Raw genomic sequence first — 20248 nt, forward strand, 5'->3', positions numbered from 1 at the left:
ATATATGAACTTGAAAACATTTTGCTAAGTGAAATAAGCCAGACACAAAAGGATAAATATTGCGTGATTCTACTCATGTGAAGTAACTGCAAATCCATTAAGACAGAAACTAGAAAAGTGGTTGCCACAGGCTGGGGGAAGGAGGAATGGGGAGTTAGTTGCACAACAATGTGAATGTACGTAATGCTACCAAACTGCACCCAGCCGAGGAAGGAGATTTTATTTCTAAAATAAGTCAAGGCCAGGCACCATGGGTCACAACTGTAATCCCAACACTTTGGGAGGCCAAGGTGGGAGGATCACTTGAGCCTAGGTGTTCAAGACCAGCCTGGGCAACATGTCAAAACTCCATCTCTACAAAAAATTTAAAAATTAGCTGGGCATGGTGGCTTGTGTCTGTAGTTCCAGCCAGCTAGCCACTTGGGAGGCTAAGGTGGGAGGATCACCTGAGCCCAAGGGGCTGAGGATGCACTGAGCCGTGATCATGCTACTACACTCCAGCCTGGGCAACAGAGACAGACCATGTCTCAAAAATAAATAAATAATAAAATAAATCAAACCACAAAGGAGTTTTTGTGAGAAAGCAACTTCAACTGAAAATACTGGAACTTTGCCAACAATTTCATTATGCCCCAACATAAAAATCTTTGCTTGAAGTAACCAACAACACTGTTTATCATACTGAAAGGCCAAGAAAACCACACTACTGGTGAAGCCATGTGCCCTGCAAATTACAGAGCAAGCCTGCAGCTCACAGCAGAGGTGGAACATTACAGTAATTTCTTTTTTTTCTTTTTGAGACAGCATCTCGCTGTGACGCCCATCAACTTCAAATGCCACTCTCCTCTCCAGAACTGCAGGCCTCTCCTCTAACTGTGTGGCATGAGTTGCACAGATTCAAGCTAACACCAGGGCTGGTGTGTGCTGGAAATGATGACCCTCCCCAGCAAGGGTCAGCTGTGCAACACTGGTGAAGAGGCAGTGGCAGAGACCCCATTTTCACCTAACTGAAAGTAGAGGAGGCCGGGCGCGGTGGCTCAAGCCTGTAATCCCAGCACTTTGGGAGGCCGAGACGGGCGGATCACGAGGTCAGGAGATCGAGACCATCCTGGCTAACACGGTGAAACCCCGTCTCTACTAAAAACTACAAAAAACTAGCCGGGCGAGGTGGCAGGCGCCTGTAGTCCCAGCTACTCGGGAGGCTGAGGCAGGAGAATGGCGTGAACCCGGGAGGCGGAGCTTGCAGTGAGCTGAGATCCGGCCACTGCACTCCAGCCCGGGCGACAGAGCGAGACTCTGTCTCAAAAAAAAAAAAAAAGAAAAAAAGAAAGTAGAGGAGCCCACCAATGCCTCTCAGAATGATAAAACCCTTACTTTCTTCTGGTGACAGCACTGTTGAGGCCATTCAAACATGTCTTTTCTGTGAAACCCTTTAGGAAACAGAAAGGTGGACTTATTTGCCATGTAAACCCAAGGAAGTTCTCTGCGTCTGGATGAAGCCCCCACGATACTTGGTATCACCCTCGGTGTTGCAGCCCTGGTTCTGTGAAGAAAAAAGCCCCACCCCTGGAATGACAGTCTCTCTGCTAACAGGCCAGACAGTGGTTTGGTCAGTACAGGTAGAGCTGTCACCTTCAGAGCAGGACCTTGAACCTGGACATAGGCAGACAGTGATGTTATTCTAGGTGATGTTATTCTATAGCTTTTCACCAAATGACTCATGAAGCAACCTCTGTACCTCTGGAGGACAATAAAAAAAGCCCACTCTAGGCTGGGCGCAGTGGCTCACACCTATAATCCTCACACTTTGGGAGGCCAAGGTGGGAGGATTGCTTGAAGCCAGGAGTTTGAGACCATGCTGGGCAACAAAGTGAGACCCTATCTCTACAAAAAATTTAAAAATTAGCTGAGTGCAGTGGTGTGCACCTGTAGTCCCAGCTACTTGGGAGGCTGAGGTGAAAGGATAGGATGGCTTGAGCCCAGTATTCAAGGCTGCAGTGAGTCACTGATGATGCCACTGCACTCTAGTCTGGGTGACAGAGCAAGACCTTGTCTCTTTTAGAGTAGGGGGAAAAGTCACTCTGAGCGCTGCTCAGAGAGAACTATCAATTGTCAGCTACAGACCTGGGGGAAAATTCTTTGTCACTTGAATGACCAAGTTAGGTCCCAAAGACATTAGTCAAGAAGCAGCCTCTTGGGGAGTGAAGGGGAAGCACTAGAAGAAGGGCTTCTGTGGGCTGGAAGCCATCTGACCAAAGAATGTTTGACATTTGAAGACCCTGCTTACTAAGAAGTGGATATGAAGCTCTCTACTTGCATGAAAGATGCAGACCTGGCCAAAGAGGATCTGCTGACTGAGGACACGGAAAATGACACATAACCCACTCAGCCAGTGTCTCATGGGGTTCTGTACTCCTTGACATGGGCGTATCCTTGTTCAACAAACTGAGTGAGAAGAACTGGAGTGTCCTGGGCCTTTACAAAGCTTCAGGGGCACAGGTATGTAGCATGTATTGGTGAACTGATCTGATATCACAGATGAACTATGTACTGTCACATCTAAGGAAATTCCCAATTTCAGCTTCTAAGTCAAGTCACAAAGCATCTTACTAAAACCTTTTTTTCTTGAGACAGAGTTTTTGCTCTTGTTGCCCAGGCTGGAGTGCAATGGTGTAATCTCAGCTCACTGCAACCTGGGTTCAACCCTCCTGGGTTCAAGTGGTTCAAGTGATTCTCCTGCCTCAGTCTCCCAAGTAGCTGGGATTACAGGCACACGCCACCACACCTGACTAATTTTTTTGTATTTACTAGAGACGGGGTTTCACCATGTTGGTCAGGCTGGTCTCGAACTCCTGACCTCAGGTGATCCACCCGCCTCAGCCTCCCAAAGTGCTGGAATTACAGATGTGAGACACCATGCCTGGTTCATAATTCTGTTATTTTTTTTTTATTTTTACAATTCTGTGGTTTTTTAGTGGATTCACAAGATTGTAAAACATCACCACCACCTAATTTTCAGAATATTTCATGACCCCAAAATCAAAACCATCATCATTAGCAGTCACTCCCTATTTCCCACTACTTCCAGCTCCTAACCACTAACAGAAAGCAACCACTAACCTACCTTTTCTCTCTATAGATTTGCCTGATGTGAACAATTTACATAAATGGCATTGTACATATGTGGTCTTTTGTGTCTGGTTTCTTTCATTTAACATAATGTTTTCATGATTCATCCATGTTGTAGCATGTACCAGCACTCCATTCCTTTTTAGGGCTGAGTAACATTCCATTACATGGATGTACCATGTATTGTGTATCCATTCACCAGTTGATGGACACTTGGGTTAGCCAGAAACTGGAAACAACCCTAATATAAATAATGTTAAGAACATTTTTGTACAAATTTTGTGGGAATATATGTATTCAACTCTTTTGGGTATATACCTAAAAGAAGAATTACTGGTTTAACTTTTGGGTTTGTTTTTTTTTTTTCTGAGACGGAGACTTGCTCTGTCACCCAGGCTGGAGTGCAGTGGCGTGATCTCGGTTCACTGCAAGCTCCGCCTCCCAGGTTCAAGTCATTCTCCTGCCTTAGCTTCCCGAGTAGCTGGGACTACAGGTGCCTGCCACCATGCCTGGCTAATTTTTTTGTATTTTTAGTAGAGATGGGGTTTCACCGTGTTAGCCAGGATGATCTCGATCTCCTGACCTTGTGATCTGCCTGCCTTGGCCTCCGAAAGTGCTGGGATTAAAGGCGTGAGCCACTGCGCCCAGCCTTTTTTTTTTTTTTTCTAAAGAGATGGGGTCTCACTATGTTGCCCAGGCTGGTCCGGAACTCCTGGCCTCAAAGGATCCTACCGTCTCAGACTCCTGAAGCATTAGGATTACAAGTGTGAGCCATAGCACTCAGCCCGGTTTAACTTTCTGAAGAACTGCTAAATTGTTTCCCAAGTGGCTGTACCACCTTACCTTCCTACCAGCAGTGTAGGAGGGTTCCAATTTCTTCACATCCTGTCAACACTTTTATTGTCTGTCCTTTTGATTATACCCATCCTAGTGGGAGTTCATATTAATTCTTGCATGAAATTATCAAGACACATAATTTGAGGCTGGGTACAGTGGTTCACGCCTATAATCCCAGCACTTTGGGAAGCCAAGGCAGGTGAATCACCTGAGGTCAGGAGTTCGAGACCAGCCCAGCCAACATGGTGAAACAACGTCTCCACTAAAAATACAAAAATTAGCTGGGCGTGGTGGTGCACGCCTATAATCCCAGCTACTCGGGAGGCTGAGGCAGGAGAATTACTTGAACCCAGGAGTGAGGCAAGATGATGCCACTGTATTCCACTGCATTCCAGCCTAACAGAGCACGACTCCATCTCAAAACAAACAAAAAAAACATAATTTGAACTTATAAGAAAAATCAATTTACAACACAATGGAAACTAAATTTTAGTTGCAGGGAAAGGGTTAATGACTGATATGATTCTCAGAGGTCTGACACAAAACCATTAGGGAACTCCTGTTTAGTTGGACTCATAGCCCTTAGGCTTGGACATCCTGCAGGTCAGAAAGCATTTGGAGCCTCACTACGAACTAATGTATTTCAACCTTCTGTCCTGTGGCTGGCAAGGCACAACAAAAAGCCAGAGAACCTTTTGTCACCAGCACAGGTGTCCCTGATTCCAAAGGGCTGAGAGAGCTTCACTTCCTCTCTCAACCAGCTATAGCTAGACCCAGAAAGAGGCATCACTGGGGTGATATGACACAGAGAAGAGGCCACACTTGTGTGGGTATCCCAAGAACACCAGTCATCTTATCCAACCTTGACCGTGAGCCCTGCTTCCCCATGATGTATCAGGACTCTGGAGATGTCTTGAGTGCTTGTATCAGCAGGATGAGACATGTACCTCTTACCTCTCAGAGGTCTCAAGGGACAGGCTGGCTTTTTCCTCCTTGTGGTCACTGCCACTGCCTGACCGGTGCAGGCTCCGGCGGGAGTGTTTGCGCCGAGGTTGCTCCCGTTCTGGTGTGTCATCCTGTTCCACAGTCTCGCTTTCCACATAAGGATAGGCCACTAAGTTGATGTAACCATCACTGTCCCCCTCAAAACAGACAGATACCACGCCTGTTAAAAAAAAAAAAAAAAAGGGGAACTGGTAAACAAATGTCAACACAGGCTGAGTCTATGCAGCACAGACTGTCGGAGCTCACTTGCCCACACAGCAAGAAGACATCAGCTGCCCTCAACCAACTACAGATCAATGTCAGAACAATGGCCAGCAGACAGCGACTTCCAGAAAATAGATGACTGTCCACGCCCAAGCTAAATCTGATGCTTACTTTTGTTCCCGGATAAGTCTATGTTTATTTCCCCCTCTCTTATCTGGCCTTCTCCCTTTCGATTACTGACTTTTTGTACCATTCAAAAGAACTGTGTTCTCTAGGTGACACCCACACCTGGCATGACTTAACCCTCTAGTTAACTTAAGTGCTTTATGCTGCCATTTACTGTGTGTGTCCTCCTTTAGATCTAGTTTCCTTCTGCCTGACAGTGTCAGCCAAAGGGACGTCAACACTTCTCCCTCCTAGAGGGTCCAAAAAAATCTGTGTTCTGCCCACACTCAGCATCAGGCTATCCTAGCCTCACTACACAGAACTTCCAGCCCTGGCATCTCGAAGATAAAACATCTTTCTGTTTGCCATGCTGTATCTGTAATACTTTTTTGTGCCCATTGTAATCAAACAGGTTGTTTGTAGTGTCTTCTGGACCATAGTGAGTTAAAACACAAGTAAGACCCTTCTCAAGTGTTCTTAATACAATTAAAAAATACATATATCCAGAAACTTGAGAAAGAGGTTTTGAAGGGAAAAAAAAGTAACTTGGTCTCACTTCCACATCCCACCTTTTGTCTGTCAGCTACATTTCTACTTTTACACTCCCAGATGTACACAGTTGGCTCTATAATCTGAAAATCAGTGAGAAGCATTTATGGTTTATTTTTTGTAGAGACAGTATCTCCCTATGTTTTGTCAACTTCTTTTACATTGTAGAACAATTATTGGCTTAAAGTTCTTTATAATATTCTTCTTTTTTTAAGAGACAGGGTCCCATTGAAGTGCAGTGGTGCCATCATAGCTCACTACAACCTCAAACTCCTGAACTCAAGTGATCTTCCTGCCTCAGCCTCCCACGTAGCTGGGACTATAGGCACATGCCACCACACCTGGCTAATGTTTCAATTTTTTTATAGAGATGGGGTCTCGCTTTGTTGCCCAGGTTGGTCTTGAACTACTGGCCTCATGCAATCCTCCTGCCTCAGCCCTTCAAAGTGTTGAGATTATAGGCATGAGCCACCATGCTGGCCCATAATATTCTTCTACCTTTTAAATATCTGTAGAATCTACAGTAATGATACCTCTATCATTCCTGACACTAGAAATTTGTGCCTTCTCTTTTTCCTCATCAGTCTGGCAAGAGCTTTATCAATACTACTGCTTTCCTCAAAGAATCAGTCTTTAGTTTTTACTGATTTTCTTTATTCTTGCCCATTTTTCTATTTAGTTATTTGTCTCTTATTGACTTGTACAAGTTTATATATATATATATATATATTTTTTTTTTTTTTTTTTTTTTTTGAGATGGAGTCTCGCTCTGTCACCCAGGCTGGAATGCAGTGGTGCAATCGTGGCTCACTGCAAGCTCCACCTCCCAGGGTCACGCCATTCTCCTGCCTCAGCCTCCCGAGTAGCTGGGACTACAGGCGCCCGCCACCACGCCCGGCTAATTTTTTGTATTTTTAGTAGAGATGGGGTTTCACCGTGTTAGCCAGGATGGTCTTGATCTCCTGACCTCATGATCCACCCGCCTCAGCCTCCCAAAGTGTTGGGATTACAGGCGTGAGCCACTACACCTGGCCTTCATATATATATTCTTATATTATAGAAATGAAATCTTTGTCAGTACAGAAAAACAAATATCTCTATCCATTTTCTTTAAAGGTATATCTTGATGAATATAAGCTTTTTATTTTACATATGTATCACTCTCTCCTTTTATAATTTGCTCTTTCCTTTTCGTCTTGCAGGGCCACATAATGCTGTACTAAAAACCTCTAATGTGTTTGTTAGACAAGCAAATAACACTGAGCACCCTAACATACCCCTGGCTGACACAGATCATCATACCTGGTCGGGGGAGAAATGGCAGTTGGATAGAGCAGAAGATGCCTTTACCAAGAGTAAGTAAGATTTGGTAATTAAATAAGTCATGCAATCTATTAGTAAAAAAAATTTTTTTTGGTCCTGACCTTTTTTGACCTTGTCACTCATACCTAGTTTGAATGAAGTTAGGAAAATGAAAAGCAATGGTCTTTTAATTCATCTGACATAAACCCTAATTTCCTTGGCATTTGTAAGACTGATTGAAAGAGAGACAGGTTACATTTGGGTAGAGGTTTTATTATTGTTTTGAGTTATACTTTTTATTTACTTTTAAAATTGTGGGCAGGGCGTGATGGCTCACGCCTGTAATCCCAGCACTTTGAGAGGCCGAGGCGAGTGGATCACCTGAGGTCAGGAGTTCGACACCAGCCTGGCCGACATGTCAAAACCCTGTCTCTACTAAAAATACAACAATTATCCAGGCATGGTGGTGTGCACCTGTAATCCCAGCTACTCAGGAGGCTGAGGCAGGAGAATAGCTTGAAGCCGGGAGGCAGAGGTTGCAGTGAGCCAAGATCACGCCACTGCACTCCAGCCTGGGCAACAGAGCAACACTCCATCTCAAAAAAAATAAAATAAAAATAAAATAAAATTGTGGTGTTTGGGCCAGGCCCAGTGGCTCGCGCTATAATTCCAGCACTTTGGGAGGTCAAGGCAGGAGGACTGCTTGAGCACAGGAGCTCATTTGCCATTTAATTCTTTTTTTTCTTTGGTAGAGACAAGACTTGCTATGCTGACCAGTCCCAGTCTGGTCTCAAACTCCTGGCCTCAAACAATCCTCTTGCCTTAGCTTCCCAAAGTGCTAGGATTACTGGTGTGAGCCACCATGCCCAGCCACTTAATCATTTTTAAATGTACAATTCAGTGGGCATTAAGTACATTGACAATATTGAATAACCACCACCATTATCTATTTCTAAAAAGTTTTTCATGACCTCAAACAAAAATGCTGTACCCATTAAGCAGTAACTCCCCATTTTCCCTTCCTCCTAGCCCTAGTAACCAAATCTACTTTCTTTTTTTTTTTTTTTTTTTTTGAGACGGAGTCTAGCTCTGTTGCCCAGGCTGGAGTGCAGTGGCCGGATCTCAGCTCACTGCAAGCCCCGCCTCCCGGGTTCACGCCATTCTCCTGCCTCAGCCTCCCAAGTAACTGGGAGTACAGGCGCCCGCCACCTCGCCCGGCTAATTTTTTTTTTGTATTTTAGTAGAGATGGGGTTTCACCGTGTTAGCCAGGATGGTCTCGATCTCCTGAACTCGTGATCCGCCCGTCTCCCAAAGTGCTGGGATTACAGGCTTGAGCCACCGCGCCCGGCCACCAAATCTACTTTCTATCTCTACAGATTTGCCTACTATGCATATTTCATATAAGTGAAATCATACAAGTTTTGTTCTTTTGTGTCTGGCCTAGTTCACTTAGCATAGTGTTGGCAAGGTTCATCTGTGTCACAGCATGTATCAGAACTTCCATTCTTTTTTATGGCTGAATAGTATTCCATTGTAAGTATATATCACATCTATTATGTGTTATCTATATTGATGGACACTTGGGTTGTTTTCACCTTTTAGCTATTATGAATGATGCTGCTGTGAACACTGGCTTACAACAATCCATTTGAATCCCTGTTTTTTTTCTTTTCTTTTTTTGAGACAGAATCTTGCTCTGTCACCCAGGCTGGAATGCAGTGGTGCGACCTTAGCTCACTGCAATCTCTGCCTCCCAAGGTGATTCTCCTGCCTCAGCCTCCTGAGGAGCTGGGATTACAGGTGCCTGCCACCACACCCGGCTAATTTTTCTATTTTTTAGTAGAGATAGGGTTTTGCCATGTTGGCCAGGCTGGACTTGAACTCCTGACCTCAGGTGATCTGCCCCCCCTCCCAAAGTACTAGGATTACAGGCGTGAGACACTATGCCTGGCCACAGTCCCTGTTTTCAATTCTTTTGGATATATATGTAGAAGTGGAATTGCTAGATCATATGGTTTCTGTGTTCACCTTTGGGAGGAACTGCCAAACTGTTTTCCACAGTGGCTACCACACTTTACATTTTCATCAGCAATGTTCCCATTTCTCCACATCCTTGCCAACAGTTATTTCCCTTTTTTCTTTAAACTATTATAGCCATACTAGGTAAAATAAGATACCTAGTATGAAGTGGTATCTGATTTTGGTTTTGATTTGCATTTCTTAATGACTAATCATGTTGATGTGCTACTGGCCATCTGTATGTCTTCTGTGGAAAAATCTCTATTCAAGTCCTTTGTGCAGTTTTGAAACTGTGTGATTTTTATTGCTTTCAAAACATAATCAGAAGAATACTAAATTTAGAAAAATAAATATTCTAAAGTTGCTAAATAAGAACAAAGCCAGAAATAAACACACTGCTTTCTCCAAGTGGCTAGGAAACTTTAACGGTCCCAAACACTTTATAAATGTAGATTCAGCCACCTATCCATCCACACTCAAAACACCAAAGGCCAAACATTCTGCCACAAATATGCCAAAGCCAGAAATAAAACTAGGCCCTGTCAGTTCATGGAGTCCTTCTGATGCTAAGGAAAAAATCCCTTAAAAGGTAAATGAGCCCGGCTTCCAGATAAATGTTCTCTAAATTACACCATCAGAATTGGGATATGACAAGTTAGAACTTCAAGGTGCCTCCCAGGGAAGGGGTGGCAGTCTCTAGCACTGGTTCAGTATTTCCTCACACCTTCCTCCTCTCAAACTGAGTAACAGGTATCTTTAAAGGCCATAACATGGGAGGATGCTTGAGGCCAGGAGTTTGAGGCTGCAGTGAGCCATGACTGCACCACTGTACTCCAGCCTGGGCGACACAGCAAGACCCTGCCTCAAAATAAAAATAAAAAAATGAAAGCCACAGTAAATTCTTAGGATCTACTTTATTTTCTTTGCTTAGGCTACATTTTCACTGGGAAAGAATTAATATGCTAGCTCAAAAGTACAATTCAATTAAACTAAAATTAATCCCTTCTTTCTAAGTCAAATGAAGCCCAATTTAGTCAAAGAAAATAGAAGCATAGGCCGGGTGAGGTGGCTCACGCCTGTAATCCCAGCACTTTGGGAGGCCGAGATGGGCGGATCACAAGGTCAGATCGAGACCATCCTGGCTAACATGGTGAAACCCCGTCTCTACTAAAAATACAAAAAATTAGCCAGGCATGGTGGCGGCACCTGTAGTCCCAGCTACTCAGAAGCCTGAGGCAGGAGAATGGCATGAACCCAGGACGTAGACCTTGCAGTGAGCCAAGATTGCGCCACAGAACTCCAGCCTGGGCGACAGAGCAAGACTCCATCTCAAAAAAAAAAAAAAGAAAGAAAACAGAAGCATGGTGGAAGATATTATTAGTCAAATTAATCTATTTCAGGGCCGGGCATGGTGGCTCACATCTGTAATTCCAGCACTTGGGGAGGCCAAGGCAGGCAGATCACTTGAGCCTAGGAGTTTGAGACCAGCCTGGGCAACATGGTGAGACTCTGTCTCTACAATATACAAAAAAAAAAAAAAAAAAAAAAGGCCAGAGCACACCTGTGGTCCCAGCTACTCCAGAGGCTGAGGGCTAAGGTGGGAGAATCACTTCAGCCCAGGAGGTCAAGGCTGTGGTGAGTTAAGATCATGCCACTGCATTTCAGTCTCAGCGACAGAGTGAGACTCTGTCTCAAAATAGTATATAAATAAATAAATTGGACTAAAATTTTATATGAAAAAAAATACAGTCCAGCCACAGTGGCTCAAGCCTGTAATCCAGGCACTTTGGGAGGACAAGGCAAGTGGGTCACTTGAGGTCAGGAGTTCGAGACCAACCTGACCAACGTGGTGAAACCCCATCTCTACTAAAAATACAAAAATCAGCCAGGAATGGTGGCAGGCGCCTGTAAGCCCCAGCTACTCGGAAGGCTGAGGTAGGAGAACCACTTGAACCCGGGAGGCAGAGGTTGCAGTGAGCCGAGATCATACAACTACACTCTAGCCTAGGCAATGAAGCAAAACCCTGTCTCAAAACAAAACAAAAAACAAAAAACAAACAAAAACAAAATACACACAAACACACACACACACACACATACATCTTGCAGCTGGGAGCTCACACCTGTGATCCCAGCTACTCGGTAGGCTGAGGTATCATGCCTGAGGCTACATGGGAGGATCACTTGAGACCAGGAGTTCAAGACCAGCCCAGGAAACATAGTGAGATCCGATCTCTTAAATCTCAGCACTGTGAAAGATCAAGGTGGGAGGATTTCTTGAGGCTAGAAGTTCAAAACCGGCCTGGATAACAAAGCAAGACCCTGTCACTACAAAAAAGTTTAAAAATTACCCAGGTGGCCGGGCGCGGTGGCTCAAGCCTGTAATCCCAGCACTTTGGGAGGCCGAGACGGGTGGATCACGAGGTCAGGAGATCGAGACCATCCTGGCGAACACAGTGAAACCCCGTCTCTACTAAAACTACAAAAAAACTAGCCGGGCGAGGTGGTGGGCGCCTGTAGTCCCAGCTACTTGGGAGGCTGAGGCAGGAGAATGGCGGGAACCCGGGAGGCGGAGCTTGCAGTGAGCTGAGATCCGGCCACTGCACTCCAGCCTGGGCGACAGAGCGAGACTCCGTCTCAAAAAAAAAAAAAAAAAAAAAAAAAAAAAAATTACCCAGGTAGCCAGGCGCGGTGGCTCAAGCCTGTAATCCCAGCACTTTGGGGGGCCGAGACAGGCGGATCACGAGGTCAGGAGATCGAGACCATCCTGGCTAACACGGTGAAACCCCGTCTCTACTAAAAAAAATACAAAAAACTAGCCAGGCGAGGTGGTGGGCGCCTGTAGTCCAAGCTACTCGGGAGGCTGAGGCAGGAGAATGACGTAAACCCGGGAGGCGGAGCTTGCAGTGAGCTGAGATCCGGCCACTGCACTCCAGCCTGGGCTACAGAGAGAGACTCCGTCTCAAAAAAAAAAAAAAAAAAAAAAATTACCCAGGTATAGTGGCGTGCCTGTAGTCCCATCTACTCGGGGCTGAGGTGGGAGGATCACTTGAGTCATAGTTTCTTTTTTTTTTTTTTTTGAGACAAGAGTTTTACTCTTGTTGCCCAGGCTGGATGGAGTGCAATGGTGTGGTCTCGGCTCACTGCAACCTCTGCCTCCCGGGTTCAAGTGATTCTTCTGCCTCAGCCTCTCAAGTAACTGGGATTACAGGCACCTGCCAGCACACCCAGCTAAGTTTTGGATTTTTAGTAGAGACAGGGTTTCACCATGTTGGCCAGGCTGGTCTCGAACTCCTGACCTCAGGTGATCCGCTTGCCTCGGCCTCCCAAAGTGCTAGGATCACAGGCATGAGCCACCATGCCCGGCCAAGCCATGGTTTCGAGGCTGCAGTGAGGTATGATTGCACCGCTGCACACTGCCACAATTATTACTGTGTTGTAATGTCTAATGATGCGTGTAATACCTAATGGTGTGTGCTGAATGGTATTACTGTGTTGTCTGCCTAATGGTGACCTCTATTCCCATCATTCCTTCTATATTTATTAATTAAATTAGAATTCTGGCCAGGCGCGGTGGCTCACGCCTGTAATCCCAGAACTTTGGGAGGCCGAGGCTGGTGGATCACGAGGTCAGGAGATCAAGACCATCCTGGCTAACACAGTGAAACCCTGCCTCTACTAAAAATACAAAAAATTAGCCGGGCATGGTGGTGGGAGTCTGTAGTCCCAGCTACAGGCAGGAGAATGGCGTGAACCCGGGAGGCAGAGCTTGCAGTGAGCTGAGATCGCGCCACTGTACTCCAACCTGGACAACAGAGCGAGATTCTGTCTCCAAAAAAAAAAAGAAATTAGAATTCTATAAGGAAGAATTGTTCCTTTGTATCCATGTATCTATCAGTATAGACTTGTGGATATTTTGTTGTTTAAATTCTTCTAGATTGGGCCCCTCAACTCCTTTAAAGTTAGCTCTTTGTACTTCTGACATCATTTTTGACCACTTCTTTACTGTCTGTCACTGTAAGATGTTCTAGGCTTGTCTTATAATTTTCCTGCCCCAACTCAGGAACCAACCATTTCACCAAGGAGCTCTGTTTCTTTTTATTGTAAGAATGGTATTTAGAAAACTCAGGATTTGGTTGCTAGATGTACTGATTGCTACTGAAGTACCACTGCTTTTAGGCCCTTTCAGCACACGGAGCTAGGAAATACATGTATGATAAGAGCCCACACACATACACACATCTAATTACTGCTATCAGCACAGGTGTTTAAGCTCAATTAAGTTAAGAAAAAGTGTCAATAATATTTCATATCTTGGCAGGTTTAAAAACAAATTTTCATTTATTTGGTAAGACCAGCTGTAATCATCAACTATTAGTGCTTGCAGTACTAAATGTGAAGTTCAAGGCTTCTGGACATTTATGCAAATAAGCTTTGCCTCATTCTTTTATCAAGTATTTACTGACCATCTACTAGATGCCAGGGCCCAAGCTCATTAGTATAAAAGACAAAAAAAAAAAAAAATCCATGCCTTCAAGGAGCTTCCATACTAATGTGAAAAACAAACATATAGACAAAAATACAGATTGTGATAAGTCCTATGAAGAAACTAAGTAAGGCTCTATAATCGAAAATATGGTTTCCAGAGCAGAATATAATAAATATAGGATATCAGGGAAGAAGTGTCTGGGGAGATCTGATAAACTAAAGATTGGAGGAGCAGGTGTGGATAAGGATACTGGAAAGGACATTCCAAGCATAAGTAAAAGCCCTGAGGTTAATTAAAATAAAAATAAAATTTAAAAAGCTTGGGATATTCTAAAAACTGGTTCACTTCTTTCTGCCCATTAAGAAACAACCCAGGCCAGGCACGGTGGCTCACGCCTATAATCCCAACACTTTAGGAGGCCGAAGCAGGTAGGTCACCTGAGTTGAATTCGAGACCAGCCTGGCCAACATGGCGAAACCCCATCTCTACTAAAAATACAAAAATTAGCCAGACATGGTGGCGCATGACTGTAATCCCAGCACTTTGGGAGGCCAAAGCAGGCAAATCACCTAAGGTCAGGAGTTCGTGACCAGCCTGCCCAACATGGTAAAATGCTGTCTCTACTAAAAATACAAAATTTAGCTAGGCGTGGTGGCGCATGCCTGTAATCCCAGCTACTTAGGAGGCTGAGGCAGAAGAATCGCTTGAACCCGGAAGTGGAGATTGCAGTGAGCTGAGATCGCACTACTGCACTCCAGCCTGGGTGACAGAGCAAGACTCTTTCTCAAAAAAAAAAAAAAAGAAAGAAACAGCCCAATACAACATGGTCAAAAGACTTGAATAGACATTTCTTTAAGAAGGTATGCCAACAGTCAATAACAAAAAAATGCTCTGCATCATTCATTAGACATTAGGGAAAAGTAAATCAAAGCCACAGATACCACACACACCCCCTAGGATGGCTACAAAAAGAAAAGAAAAGCAGTGTTGGTAAGGATGTGGAGAAATAGGGACCCTTGTACGCTGCTGGTAAGATGGCAAAGTGGTGCAGCCACTGTGGGAAACAGTTTGGCAGTTCCTCCGAAAGGTAAACAAAGAACTTCCACACGATCTGACAATTCCACTCCTAGGTATATACCCAAAAGAATTAAAAGCAGTGACTCAAATGGACACTTGTAAGACAATGTTCACAGCAGCATTATTCATAATAGCCAAAAGGTGGAACCATCTAGGTGTCCATCAACAGATGAATGAATAAACAAAGTGTGGTATACACTTACAATGAAATATTATTCAGCTATAAAAAAGAATGAAGTGGGCCAGGCACGGTGGCTCACGCCTGTAATCCCAGCACTTTGGGAGGCCAAGGCGGGCAGATCACAAGGTCAGGAGATGGAGACCATCCGGGCTAACACGGTGAAGCCCTGTCTCTACTAAAAATTCAAAAAATTAGCTGGGCGTGGTGGCGGCACCTGTAGTCCCAGCTACTGGGGAGGCTGAGGCAGGAGAACAGCATGAACCCGGGAGACAGAGCTTGCAGTGAGCCAAGATCATACCACTGCACTCCAGCCTGGGCGATAGAGCTAGACTCCGTCTCAAAAAAAAAAAAAAAAAATTAATGAAGTGTGTTTTTGTTTTTTGAGACAGAGTCTCACTCTGTTGCCCAGGCTAGAATGCAGTGGCACAATCTTGGCTCACTGTAACCTCCACCTCCTGGGTTCAAGATACTCTCCCGCCTCAGCCTTCCAAGTAGCTGGGATTACAGGCACACACCACCACACCCGGCTAATTTTTGTATTTTTTGTTGAAACACGGTTTTGCCATGTTGGTCAGGCTGGTCTCGAACCCTTGATCTCAAGTGATCCGCCTGCCTTGGCCTCCCAAAGTGCTAGGACTGGCCAGGCGTGGTGGCTCATGCCTGTAATCCCAACACCAGGAGTTGGAGGTTGCAGTGAGCCGAGATCGCACCACTGCACTCCAGCCTGGCAACAGAGCAAGACTGTCTCAAAAAAAAAAAAAAAAAAAGTGCTAAGAATACAGATGCGAGCCACTGCGCCTGGCCAAGAATGAAGTTTTAATACACACTAGGACATGAACGAACCTTGTAAACATTAAGCTAAGTGAACCAAGCCAGACACAAAAGGTCAAAAATTGTAACGATTTCACTTTTTTTTTTTTTTTTGAGACGGAGTCTCGCTCTGTCACCCAGGCTGGAGTGCAGTGGCGCGATCTCGGCTCACTGCAAGCTCCGCCTCCAGGGTTCACGCCATTCTCCTGCCTCAGCCTCCTGAGTAGCTGGGACTACAGGCGCCCGCTACCGCGCCCGGCTAATTTTTTGTATTTTTAGTAGAGACGGGGTTTCACCATGGTCTTGATCTCCTGACCTTGTGATCCGCCCGCCTCGGCCTCCCAAAGTGCTGGGATTACAGGCGTGAGGCACTGCGCCCAGCACGATTTCACTTTTATGAAATATCTACAATAGGCAAATCTGTAGAGACAAAGTAAACAAGAGGTTACCAGGGGATCAGACGATGGAAGAATGCGGAGTTATTATTTAATACATACAGAGTTTACTTCAAATGATGAAAAATTCAGGAAATGGAGAATGGCTATACAACATTGTGAATGTGCTTAATGCCACTAAATTATACACTTTAAAATGGCAAATGTTATGTTAGGTACATTTTACCAAAAATTTTTTTAAAAAGTTAAGGAAACAAAAAGTTAATTCTATGGCACTGGTTTTTCTAAATTGAAACTCTCCTAAGTAAAGGACGGTGTTAACCTAACTGAAATCATACAACTTTAAGTTACAAAGCAGAACGTAAAAAAAAAAACTTACACACAATGAGCAATCATAAAAATTTATAAACACTGACAAAGATCAGATTTTAAAATACAGTTAGTTAATTCTGGTATAGTTAATATTCATGAGGTTCTTTTCTATAAAGTTTACTTATATTTTAAAATAAATTATTTTTCCTTCAAATATCAGGATTTCCAGGCCCCAGAAAGTCCCTGCATTTCTTACCAACAATTCTTTGCCCCAGCACATACAGACACAGGCTTCACACAGCCCCACTGCCAGCCATCCAACCACTTTAACCTGGGAAGTACCCATTCCTTCTCTGAGATGAGAGAAATGTTCCCTCTTCTCTCCTAGACTAGTGTTGCAGCAATTGGGAAAACTCATTGACAACAGCATGCTCTTTTCCACCAATGGAACTTAATGCTATGACTTTTTCTCAGCTTCACCTATTAATAAATTCAATTTTCAAGATCTGAAGACCTTGCTGATGCTTTCAGCCTAATTTTACCTAATAAAGTGACTTAGTGCTTTGAGAAAAAAGACCTACAATGATATAATATGGCAAACAAACCAAGAAAAACTGTGGCAAGGGGTCTATAAGCCCAAAGCTGCTGCTTTCATTAAACTGGCCAGTGACTGACCTTTGTATTCAGGGGTGAACTCCTTCATTTCGGGAGGGAGGGACTCGTAGAAGCGCTGTTCCCGAGAGATGAGGGGCTTGCACACAGTGTGATCGTCGTAGCGCATCATGCTGCTGTGTCCGCCTACTTGGTGGATGAAGGGCTCCAGGAGGACTCCCCGGTCTCCAGCCCGACTTGCATTCTTGCCATACTGCCCCACTTCCATGGTTTGACAAACACACATTGCGTTGGGGGCCAGTTGCACACTGAGGGCAGAGGATGCAGCACATGGGCCACAAAAGGAAAGCTAGGTAGAAGGTCCTGGCCAGCTGAAAGCCAATGGTCAGATTCTATTCGGCTTATGATTCTGTCCTACAGAAGAGAGGAAGAAGGAATCAAAACACTGAGTGAGTCACAATTCCCCTGGAGCTCCATGAGTGAGAGCAGGGACTCTGTTTTGTTCTCTGCTATGTGTATCCCCAGCACGTACAATACTACGTGGCACATTAAAGGTAGTTGGTTAAATTTTTGCTGAATGATGCAACCTTGGCCTCTTCCATCTATCTTGTGCACAGAAGCCCACATTCTCTGCCTTTCCTAGTTCTCACCTCCCTTCTGAGTTATCTAAAGGATTTTATTTTAGAGCTACAGCACATTACAACCATCAGGAAAGCAACTATCCCGGTTTATTTCACACCCAAAGATGAGATCAGAAAAAAAACAGAAGGCAAAGGGAATTTGTTCTGTTCAGGTATCCTAAGGATTCTCCTTAGGATACCCAGTACTGGTAACGGTCTCTCCTTCACTCAGAGGAAGGGTTTCTGTCTGAGGAATTAGGTCACATGAGATTCCCAAATTCTCCACTGAAGGTGCCAAGGACCAGGCAGGAAGCCATTCCTTGCTGAGCTGTAGGACAGTGGTCCCCAACTTTTTTGGCAGCAGGAACCAGTTTCATGGAAGACAATTTTTCCATGGACCAGCTGTGGGGGCGATGGTTTCAGGATGATTAAGGCACATTACATTTATTGTACACTGTATTTCTATTATTATTACATTGTAATATATAATGAAATAATTATACAACTCACCATAATGTAGAATCCTTGGGAGCTCTAAGATTGTTTTCCTGCAACTGAACGGTCCCATCTTGAGGTGATGGAAGACAATGACAGATCATCAGGCATTAGATTCTCATAAGGAGCACTTAACCTAGATCCCTCACATGTGCAGTCCACAATAGGGTTCATGCTCCTATGAGAATCTAATGCCACTGCTGATCTGACAGGAGGCAGAGCTCCGGCGGTAATGCAAGCAAGGGGAGCAGCTGTAAATACAGATGAAGCTTTGCTTGCTTGCTCACCCACCACTCACCTCCTACTGTGAGGCCCAGTTCCTAACAGGCCATGGACCAGTACCCAGGGACCCCTGCTATAGGATCATTAAGGTTTTGCTTTTCCCAAAGGAATTCAGGCTTCAGATTTCTTCTACTTTAAATCTATGATTGTCAATTTATGACCATTCCCTTTCTGTCTGACTCCATACCAACCAGTGGGACAAGGAAGAAGCTCCCTGTACTCAAACTCCCTCTTTATAATGTCAATTTTCTCTCAAAAAATTTAAAGTAGTTGGCAAATTTCGTAACACTGAGTGTATTTTTAAATTAGGAATGTAGTCAGCAAGACTACATCAGAAAGATTAAGATAGAAAAAAAAAAAAAAAAAAGTAGGCCGGGCGCAGTGGCTCAAGCCTGTAATCCCAGCACTTTGGGAGGCCGAGATGGGCGGATCACGAGTTCAGGAGATCGAGACCATCCTGGCTAACACGGTGAAACCCCGTCTCTACTAAAAAATACAAAAAACTAGCCAGGCGAGGTGGCGGGCGCCTGTAGTCCCAGCTACTCGGGAGGCTGAGGCAGGAGAATGGCGTAAACCCGGGAGGCGGAGCTTGCAGTGAGCTGAGATCCGGCCACTGCACTCCAGCCTGGGTGACAGAGCGAGACTCCGTCTCAAAAAAATAAAAAAAAAGAAAAAAAAAAGTAATAGTAGAGCAGGAATATGGTCCCATGTGTAAGAGACAAACCATCGGGTTTTTTGTTGTTGTTTTTTCTGGACCTTGTAATTATGGACAAAATGGGGTACAAAAATACCACTGCTGAGCTGTGATCGCACTACTGCACTCCAGCCTGCATGACAGAGCAAGACCCTTTCTCAAAAAAAGAAAGAAAAAACTACTGCAAAACTGCAAAATCTTAACCCAAAGCTGCCCAGGCAGCTAGCTATGTTTTATTTCACTGCTATCACCAAAATAAATTATTCTGTACTCCCAGTCCCCAGACTGCACTATTTTAATGCACATACACTTTTTTATTTTTTTATTTTTTGCCTAGTTATCCTTAATAAAGTCTAGGAATACTACCTGGGACAAGGCAATACTGCCTTCAGGACAAGGCAACTCTGCCCCAGGTAATATTCCTAGACTCCATTCTCTCCAAACCTGAGTATAGGGTATACATCTATGGCTCCTAAGGTACCCTATGCCAGCTCTACCACATCACTATACCACTGTGCTGTCATCTATTAACTCACTGTCATCACCACCAAACCATTCTCTCTCATTTCCACAGCAAAGGTCCAAGGCAGTTTCCACCATGTAGTAAATACTTTAAAAAAAAAAAAAAAAGAGTTGTTGGATTGTGGAGGGCAGGTCAGGGTCTCTGGAGGTGGTCATTGCAGCCGTACTGCATTGTTCAGTGCTGTAGACTGGCTCCTGTCCTGGCCCCCGTCAGGCTGAAGGAGACCTATCTCTGGCTGTGCTTCTCCCTGGGAATGCTTCTGACTACGGACACAAGGAAAGTGCTAAACTTTCTAGCCTGAGTCATTGGGTGGCTGGGAAAAGAGAGGGGTCACAGTGCCAGGTGCCCCAGAAGAGTGGTGCAGGAGGAGAGCCAAGGAAATAGGCCAGGTGCAGTGGTTCACACCTGTAATCCCAGCACTTTGGGAGACCAAGGCAGGTGGATCACCTGAGGTCAGGAGTTCAAGACCAGCCTGGCCAACATGGTGAAACTCTCTCTTCTAAAAATACACATACACACAAAAAATTAGCTGAGCATGGTGCGTGCC

General features: G+C 44.6%; 1 protein-coding gene across 11 annotated transcripts in view; it reads right to left on the reverse strand.

The window, feature by feature from the left end:
• Positions 1-20248, reverse strand: part of LOC105480454 (inositol hexakisphosphate kinase 1) — a 73304-nt gene that overhangs the window by 11242 nt on the left and 41814 nt on the right. For 8 of the 11 annotated variants that reach the window (XM_011739362.3, XM_011739359.3, XM_011739358.3 and 5 more), the window contains exons 2-3: positions 17151-17501; positions 4921-5131 (exon numbers count right to left, since the gene is read on the reverse strand). In XM_011739362.3, the coding sequence (XP_011737664.1) occupies positions 4921-5131; positions 17151-17373 (434 nt within the window). In that variant the 5' untranslated portion in view covers positions 17374-17501. Of the gene's footprint in view, positions 1-4920; positions 5132-17150; positions 18198-18217; positions 18871-20248 lie in introns of those variants that run through there. The other 3 variants (XM_011739360.3, XM_071091733.1, XM_024792477.2) reach the window with 3 other exon arrangements.

Source organism: Macaca nemestrina, chromosome 2 (assembly GCF_043159975.1).
Source record: "Macaca nemestrina isolate mMacNem1 chromosome 2, mMacNem.hap1, whole genome shotgun sequence".
Lineage (NCBI taxonomy): Eukaryota > Metazoa > Chordata > Mammalia > Primates > Cercopithecidae > Macaca > Macaca nemestrina.